The 9,596-nt window shown below is 45.3% G+C and overlaps 1 protein-coding gene across 1 annotated transcript in view; it reads left to right on the forward strand.

Moving 5' to 3' along the window:
- STK11 (serine/threonine kinase 11) overlaps nt 1–9,596 on the forward strand; it is a 45,953-nt gene that overhangs the window by 19,561 nt on the left and 16,796 nt on the right. Inside the window, exon 7 of the mRNA XM_009331172.1 lies at nt 6,323–6,380. Within this exon, the coding sequence (XP_009329447.1) occupies nt 6,323–6,380 (58 nt within the window). The remainder of the gene's footprint in view (nt 1–6,322; nt 6,381–9,596) is intronic.

Here is a 9,596-nt window from a genome sequence, read left to right on the forward strand (position 1 = left end):
TCCCACTCACAGGAGGCTATTTTAGCTTATCTGGCCCCATACCGATTATGAAATAAGTTATTTCCATGTGTTTCAAAAAGCATTAACTAGCTTTAACAGCTTTCAGAACGCATTACATAAGGCATTGCTTCAAATTGCAGTCGGCACAGCTGGTATCTTGGCTGTTCTGCTGAGACTAATGTGGCTACTGCGTACAGCCCAGCACTTCTGACTGATGTGTGTTTCACATCGTATCCGCGTGCCTCAGGGAACGATGTCCTGATCTACATGTGGCGTTTGATTTGTGAATGCTGACTCAAAACACGGCCTTTTTTATGAGCTTGGGAATTGACCAAATGGAGTAAATCCAGTGGTCCATCTAGACAGGCAGCCAGTCTTCTAAAGCATCCAGCAGAAATCATTTGAGGTTTGTGATAAGCCTCTCAGCTGCACTTAGTGTTGTACCCCAGGGAAAATGAGTGTGGCAGTTGTTTCTCTTTTCTTGTCCTGAGGATATTGATAGCTTCAAGTCTAATGCTTCATTAGCAGAATAACTCCTTTTTTAGTTCTCTTTCCATCCCGTGTATGAGATCTGCAGTCAGAATCTCCTGCTTTTCCTGCTGCCTCACTTTAAACAGAGGAGCCTCGCACCCGATGCCCTTTGTCCATCTCTTCAGCCTGAGTTGCCTCCATCCTAGCTGCCGTCTCTCTTCATCTCTTCTGTGTTTGGACACTACAGACATGCAAGTCGAGCGCGTTTGGTAGGCAGAGGAGCTTACCTGGGAGGAGATGTCTGTGTCTCTCTGTCAACTTGACCCTTTCTTCCAGGGCGGTGGGAAGTCCTAAGGATTCCTTTCACTGTCCTCCCTCCATCCCACCTGAGAGCACTCTCCCACCCCTCATCTTGTCGTATGCACCTGTTACACAGTCAAAGCTGGCAAAAACTCCTGATGTTCTCCTTGTTTGGTTTGACACACTTTACTTTTTCTAGTGGTTAGAGTACCCAGGGGACCTGAGGTGACTGAATTCTGGAGTGGGATTGCCCTGGCTCCCTCCACGCTGTGGAGGCCTGAGCATCTCCACAGCCCAGCAGATAGCAAGGCATCTGCTGAAGACAAGGGCTGAGCTTTGCAGTGGTGATACTACGTAGCTGTGGTGACAAAACCTGAATGCCTTATCTGGTTCATGCTTTTTCTCCAGAACATCTGCATTTCCTGGTAGGTGCCTGCTACTTCTGCAGCAGGTTGAAACTGAATCAAAAGCCTGCAGATCAGATATTGTCAATGGCTGGCTGATGCTTTTATATGAGCAGCACAGACACCCACAGCTCAGCTCTATCTCACTAGAGACTTTGTTTCACCTTTGCATTGCTTTTAAAAGACTCTTAAAGCACTCTGCAGCGCTGCAAGCATTTGTTCTGGTTTTATGGTAGGGAAGAATTCAGTATGCTGGCTGTAAGTGCTGTGTTGACCATAGTACTGGTCTGGCTGTGAAGCAAATACTAGAATACGCTTTTTAAGGTTTTTCCTGTTCTTCTGTTGACTACTTTTTAGTGTGTTTTGTTTTTCTTTTTTTTACTTCCCCCCACCTTGAGCTTGTTTTTATTTATTTGTTCCTCTTTCCAGACGAAGCAGAATTTAGAGGACTTAAAGCTTCTGTGGTATTTGACTTGTAAAGAGACTTATATGACAGTGTATTTCAACAGATTAGTTGGGATGCTGCGCCTCTCTTTGTCGCCCTAATCAGGGATGAAGCTTTATTTATACTCTCCACTGATGGAAAAGAGAAGGGCTAGTACTGTTCTGGCTTCTGTGTGTACAGTCAGTAAAGATGTGTCAGAGTGGAAGCATTTATAAATAGCCTTAAGGTTCTTCTGTCACCATCTGCGTGTGACTTATCAACTCATATGCAGTTTGCTTCTGGGCAAGAAAAATGCACAAGGTCAGCTTTTCTTCCTCTTCTTCTAATATACTTTTACTGAAAGAGAAAGCCTTGAGACTGCAGTCTCTGCATTAAACATCTGGATTTATTTCCAGGCTCTGCTACAGACTTTGTGACTGGGGACGAGTTGGTTAGTTTCTCAGCGTTTTGTCCTCTCACTTCTGTGCAACTGCCATGACCTTTCATTACAGGGGTGGTGAGAGGGTGCGTGTCCTGATGACAGAGGGATGCTTTAATTCTGGAGTAGCAGGGCATCCCCGGAGCCAACAGTCAGGCAGGCTGGTGTCTATAACCCATCCAGCGGGCAAGTCTTCCACATGTGTTTGATCAAAGACTCAAGGTTTGCCTGCGGAGGGAGTTTATGATCAGAACGCCTGGCTGTGCTTGTGGAAGATGAAGGAGAGGGAAGAAGTCCTGTCTCACTTTACAAAATTTACTGCTTTATATTGGTTGTTTGAAATGTTGATCTGAGTTGGAGACTCTGAGGTGAAATCCAGGTTGAGTTCATTAACTCTTGCTGTTAGATTCCTTCCGGCTTCTCAAACGACATACCTAAGATTGTACTGTCTGCTAAAAACTAGATACTCTGCCACATGATACAATGCTATGCTTGTTCAGGATTATTGAAGTGTGTGGGCTGCAGTCTGTAAGGAGCTCAAGACAAGTTCATGTCTCCAGTTTCCGGATTGCCACTTGACATAATTTGAAAGGGGTTTGAGACTGCTGGTGTGTTGTAAATGGGCACAATATCCCATGTATGGGCACGGCGAATCCTTCTGAAATACCACGGGAGCAGAGATTTGCGAGTTAGGCGTCCTCCCGAAGAATCGCCCTGCTAGTGTCTCGTCTCTACTCGCAGATAAACTGCATGGAAATCTTTACCGTAAATGGTAGAGAGTATGTGTAGTTACTGTGGGCAGACACTCTTAGATGACTTGACTGGTGAATAGTACATGATGTTTTGTCTTGATGAAGTCGCTTTTCAGTACAGGACTTCAGCCACAGAGCTGCCGTGAGTGAGTCAGAGCTGAACGCATGAATGTACATTTTGGTGATTGGACTTTCCATTTTCTTTCAAACATTGCCCAAAATACAGTCTGTCCTTTTTCATTAAAGTAAATATTCTTTTTGCTCAATTATCTTCTTTAGGCCTTTTTAATTGCTTGAGAACAGTACAGCTCTCTGCACCATAGCTATTTAACCGGTGCTGTTAGGCCTCTTTTAAAAATTTACCTTAGAACTTTATCCTCTGCTTGTACCAGTTTCATCTAGTAAATGCCTTAAATTTCTTTGTTAGCCCTGTCATTCCTTAAACAGTGTTTGAATTGCTGCATGTTTATTTTTTTCCTTTGGTCAAAGTGAGCTGCTTATGAGGGTGCTCCAACTCCTCTTCTGCAGCACCCTAGTGAAATTAATCCCAAACTGAAAGTGCAAGAGCCTTGAGACAGTCCCACTGTACTTCAGATTTCTATGAAGCGTTTCCAGTTGTATCTGCTTGGATGTGCAGAAGCTTATCCTGAACTTGATGATAACAAGCTGGATTCCAAAGACACCTTGAAATGTGGTCTTTAAAGAAATAAATTGGGAGGGGGGAAGGTGGTGTCCTGACTTACCTGTTTTTATTACATTAATAAGATAACCTAGCCAGTACTTGCTTTGGTGTCACCTAGACTTCATGTAAGATCTCTTTGCAGTCCTATTTCTTAAAAAAAAAAAAGCCAACAAATTTGGGCAGCTCAGCTGTGAAGCTACTGTCTAATAATCTTATTAATAGGTCATTTCATTAGGTGTGGGATTTTTTCTCTGAACCACCTTCCCATCTTGTTTTCCAATTATTACTACTTTCCTTGCAAGGTGAGGAGAAATTATGTCTGAACACGAGAACTCCTTTACTGCAAGGGTGGTTGAGCACTGGAGCAGGTTGCATAGGGGGGTTGTGGAGTTTCCATCCGTAGAGATGTTCGAAACCCAACTGGACACAGTCCTGGGCAAGCTGACCCTGCTTTGAGCAAGAGGGTTGCAGTAGATGATCTCCAGAGGTCCCTTCCAACCTCAGCTGTTCTGTGATTCCGAGAAGGCTGCAGGGACTGCTATGGAGACATGCTGGAGTACGGAAGAAAGGAGTACGCACATTGCAAGGACCCTTATTGTGGAGAAAGTCTTTCATAAAGGCTGTGTTCAGTGTTAAACTGATAAATTTTTTTTTAACAGTAAGGGAGTTTGTTTTGTAGTATTCACTGAAAAAAAGGAGGGCTTTCTCTAGCATCGTTTCAGTAACTATGGCTAAGGTGAGGAAACAACTTGGAATTAGCCCTGCGAAAGCACCTAAATGCTGTATTACAAGCATTGCAGCACTTTGCAGGACAGCAAGATTCAGGATCAAATCCCTTCTCTGTTGAAGATGGTTCAACCGTATCTTCCCTTCTCTCACCCTTACTGCAAGACCACCTCAAAATACACTTTCAGTGGTGTTCCTCAGTAGCAGACCTAGCTGTTCAGCTTCTGGCACTGTTGCTGGCATTAATCACCTCCTGCCACATGCAGTTTTTATCTGTAGCTGCAGCCTGGGCTGCTGGTTGCTTGTTTATAGGGCTTTAGCCTATTCAGGGGAGCAGATAAGGAACTACTCTCACAGTTTAGAGCTCTTGAGCAGGGAGCCATTGCTTTAGCTGCAGTCGAGCTCAGCCGTGTAACTCTAATATAGCCATATGGTGGGTTTTGTGGTCTCGGCAAGGCAAGTATAAATTTCCGGTATGCTCTGTCTAAAGAGCTCTGAAGAGTTGGGCTCTGAAGACTCTAGTGCCTTGAGTTCATGAGGCCAGATGCTTGTGATGCACTTGACCTTCTCCAGCTCGGAGAGGTCTTCCCGTGTCTCTTTAACCTACTTCATAGTGATGTAATGTGGATCAGTAGTGACCCCATCTGCCTTAAAGCTATTAGTGCTGTCATCAGCACTGATAAACCTTTACAAAGTGCCATGGCAAACTGTATTTTGGTTTCTGGGGGGAAAATAACTTCAGCCCTTCTGCGCTATACCTTTTCTTTGCCAATATTTATTACTGTCAGTAACGTGATACGAACTGAACTGACAAGGAAGATGTTCTGGATCAGCTTTTGTTATCACATGTGCTGTTGGTGATTTATCTCTTCCATTACCTTTGTTCAACAGTATTGCAGAAATTCATCTGCAAAACCCTTGCAACTTCTTACTTGAACTACAATGTCTCTTTCCAGCCCTCCCTTCCTAAGCGTCCATCCAAATGTATCTCCCGTCCTTGTGTTTTCACTGTGTCCTTGTACTGGCTCTCCCCAGCACTCTGCACTGTTTGTTCCTTGTCTTGACTTTCTTAACTCCTGTTTGATAGTCTGTTCTGTTTCCTAGTCTTTCTTCTCTTCTGGTTGCTGGAGATGGAGTCTTCCTGTTCTCTCACCTCTTTCCAAAACCTTACTCTTCGTGCTACCTGTGCAAGAGTCAACAGTGCTAGTGCTTCAAGAGCAACAAGGGGGTATCATCCAGTAAAAGCAAAACTCCTTGTAATGTACAGCAGTGAGATTTTGTTAACACTCATTAGATGAATACATTCTTGAAACCATCATTGGAGAATATCTTGGATGCTGCTGGATGAGACTTGTTAGGTCCCATTGGCTAGTTTCTGAAGAACACGGCAAAATTTGCTACTTCCCTTCTGTTGAGTTGAAAAGCTTTTTAAAGACAGTGGAGCAGGGTGGGCATCTCATAAATCTGTTTAAGGTATCCATCTCCCTCTCTCCTAGAGAGAATACAGATAAGCCACTTTTCCTCTCCTCCCCTCTTCTCACCCCCACCCCAGTTATCTTAGCAGATGATGCCAGACATCAAAATCCTGGCTAGGGCAAAAGGACGGACAGGAGGATTATTTTTTGTCAGTTCTCCCCAGCTGTACTTCCAGAATAGAATTTCACCAGACTAGCGTTCCTGGGATGCTGAGCAACTGGATATATGCTGTGCCTAAGGCTTTGGCTCTTCCGTGGAGAGAGTTCGATAGCATTATCTGTGAAATGCAAAGTCTTGACGTTCTTTGCCTGGAGACATGCTTGGACATATGATCCAGGGCTGTACAAGCCTCTGTCCCTGCAGCGTGAAGGAGGGAAGGGTCATACCCACTTTTCGGGTGGGGAAACTGAGGAACAGACTTGATCAGGTAGCCAGCAATGAAGTCGGGATTTTGTTGCTGAGCTTCCTGTGACCAATGCAGCAGATTCTTAGGGAGGTAAAGGCTCCCTAAGCTGTCAGGAGGACTGGACACAGCAGTCGCTGTTGGGGGTGGGAGGCGGGAGGGAAGGGTAGAGCTTTATGCTTCCTGTCTTCAACTTGGCTGAGAGCATCTGTGATCACACCTGGACTTTTTTTCCTTCTTTTCAGGGATGCTTGAATACGACCCAGCCAAGAGATTTTCAATACAGCAGATAAGGCAGCACAAGTGAGTGTTCAGCTTCTTCCTATTAGTCATTCTCTTTCTGCTTCTTATGCTAATGTACCTGTGCTATTGCTCTCAACTCATTTTTCCTTTTGACAGCAGACACATGGAAGTCACTAGATATCCTTCCTCCAGCTCTGCTGGAGCTCTGGCAACCTCTACTTGGCTTTTTTTCCTCCTATTAGAGCATCCGGTTAAAGCATTTGAATTGCTAACCGGTAAATAATGAATATGTTGAAAATATGTTTCTAGCGTGACTGGTTCTTGATAATTAAGGGTTCTGGATAATTTTTTTTTTCAGAAGCCAGCTAGTACTAATGGAGCAGAAGAACAGGGGTTTCTTAAAGCTGGGTTATTGAACTAGGACTGTTTAATGTGTGTTAGTTCTGGTTTTCTGGACAGTTTGGTGACAGAAATATCCCTTGGTATTTGCTCCATATGGAATCAGTATGTGGAGAAGCGTTCCAGGACAATAGGAAATTTTTTTTCTTTCTCTTTAATGTCATACTTCTCCCTCCTCCATATCCTCCTCCTTTATCCTTGCCATTGTCTGAGGGGGGGGAAAGGCCCCGTTATCTCTGAGGGTTTTTTTTTTAAAGGATCTGTTTGAACATGCTGCCTCTGAGCAGAGATTTCCTGGGCGGATAAAAGTACAAGAACAAAAAGCATCATAAGGATGCTTCATCGCGGAGGCTGCATTAGCTTATCTCCTATTTGAATAGGAAGTGCTTCTGAGGACATGCAGAGCTGCCTGCTGGACCGCAGCTGCTCGGCGGAGGTCCTGCCTACAAGCTTGCCCAGAAAGCTTTTGGGAACCTTGTGAAAACAAGGCTCTGATCCTGGAAGGTGATGGGCCTCCTTTGTGCTGCCTGCAGGCAGGAAGAGCACTATTTTCTTGTTGTGTCTCTGAAAAAAACCAGCAGTGGTAGCCGTGTGCTGTCAGATGATGATGCCTGGTAGATGTTATGGCATGGGAGGCATCTGCAGGAGCCACAGAACAAAACCTGACAGGCTTGAACTGCACTGGTGTTCTGCAGAGGAGTAACTGCGACCTACCCCTGACAGAGATCAAAGAGGCTGGGGAGGCAGGTCTTATGTAGCTGCCTGGTCAATTAATTAAGCAGTCGGGCTGACTCTTTTACATAGTAGCCAAGCACTGTGCATTGGTTGTTTCACTGGGTCTGGGAGATGATAGGAGCAGGCATTTGCTTTTCAAGACTGCCTTTCCCCATGCACATGCCTCCCAGTAATGGTGGGCCATAAAAGAGACTGCTTGGGGCTGGGCTCTTAAATGCCAGGCGGCATTTAAAGCACCATATAGAGCTGGTCTTCCAAACAATGGCTCCTGCTGTTACTGACTGTCCTCCCATCTACCACTGAGGACTAGAGTGCTTCAAGCTAGACAGCAAAGCACTGTATGCTTTTGTACTTCCTAATGAAGTAGTTCTCCTGTTCATTACATCTAGTCGTAGGGTGGTGATCAGCTTGCCACGCAGTCAAACCGATGCTTTGTCAGTAAGCACTGTAAAGAAGCATGTCAGGAGCTAGTCTATGGCGTACACTAGTAGGTGTTGAGAAAAGCACGGAAAGCACTTTCTTTCCTATCAGTGCTGTGGGTCTAAAGACCTCAGTGAACTGCCCCTAGGCTCGGGGCAGTGTAGTTGGTTCTCGTGTGTCACTATCTGCTAGGTATTTGAGCTGGTTATCCAACTCTGTATACTTGACTCTATGCTTCTCCCATGAGGCAGTGAGTTTTTGCGTCAGCTTTGCCCAGCTGGAAGCAAAGAGGTTTCTCTAGAGACCCTGCCTGTAGTTAGAAAGCAGGAGAAACTAGAGCATGCTTCTGGCTCGGAGGGCAGTCACACATCTCCCGTGGTCTCCCAGGGTCCTCTAATTGGCACAGCTGCTGGTGGTGAGGCTTTTCATCTCATAGCACTGAGAGGGGCTGAAGAAAGACTCTACCTGCAAGCACAGGAGCATTTCCAAGACTCAGTCTCTTATTAGTTTTCTGTGAGCTTAGCCAGTGCTTCTTAACAGGCTTTTGTCCCCTATTAGTAATCGCCTCCTTCTTCCTGCTGTGGCATCCTAATAATTACATCAAGCACAGCAGAGCTTGCAGCCTTGGGCTTTGGATGTGTCTGTCCGTCTCCTTTTTGTGGAGTAGCATTGTGCTAAACAATCCAATGTTTGGTTCTCTTGGTTTTTCTTTAAATAGAAGAGAAGCTTAGCCCTTATGCTTAACCTGACCCTGAGTTGTGGTTTTTTTTTTTAAATTGAACAAAGCAATCGGAAGGACAGCAGGTAGCCATTCAGATATTGTCGGAGGGTTTTTGGAAAGCATTTTAGTAAGGAAAGACTTGATTTCTAGAATCCTTAGATTTCTAGTGTGTGTGGGAGTAACAGTCATTAATGATTTTGGGTTTCTCTACACTCTTCCCACAAAAGCATGTGTTAAGGCACAGGAACTAGACTATAGAAACATCAAGCGACTTACCCAGGCTGCCCTGCTGAGATGGATACTGGCTCAAACCAGAATTACCCAGTGCCTTTCCATGCTGCTGGAAGTCTCCTTTTATGTCTTTGAGATGATGTTACTGGTGACTTGCTCATACAGACAGTGGAGATTATCAAAGTGCGCTGAAAATCAACAGGAATAGCCCCCATGTCCTGGGCAGTGTTTTTTGCATTGGAGCCAAACGCTGCTAGACCAGGCTCGTGTCAGCATGATGGGAAGGGGCCACGTTCCCCTGTCCTGCAGGGAACGGTGATCCCAAGGGAAGCATCACGGAGCAGGTGTCCTGCGGCCGCGGAGCTGGGTGCTCAGGATCCATCCAGAGCTGGATAAACAGCTCACACTTCACCTTCCATAAAGTGATGTTTCTCGCTCTTGTAGTGGGATCAAGGATAAACGGCTTTAATCAGTGGGTCAGGGGAAACACTGAGGAAGTATTGAGTATTGCTCCGTGAAGCAACAGAGCTGCAGGAGGCAGAGAAGGCAGCCAGGCACGTGTTTATTGCCCAGCAATGGTAATTCTGCCATTCCTCCCTTATTTTTGTCAGCTACTCCAAATGCTTTTCCCCCCTCGTAGTGGCAGCCCTGTTTGAAGAATGCTGTGGGAAGAGTCTGCTTAGTGTTATACCTGCCAGCTGCCTTCCTCCTCACCTCTGTAGCTAAACTCTTGCATCAAACTCATGTTTCTGCACTTTGTTTTCATTCAG

Source organism: Pygoscelis adeliae, unplaced genomic scaffold (assembly GCF_000699105.1).
Source record: "Pygoscelis adeliae isolate BGI_AS28 unplaced genomic scaffold, ASM69910v1 Scaffold669, whole genome shotgun sequence".
Lineage (NCBI taxonomy): Eukaryota > Metazoa > Chordata > Aves > Sphenisciformes > Spheniscidae > Pygoscelis > Pygoscelis adeliae.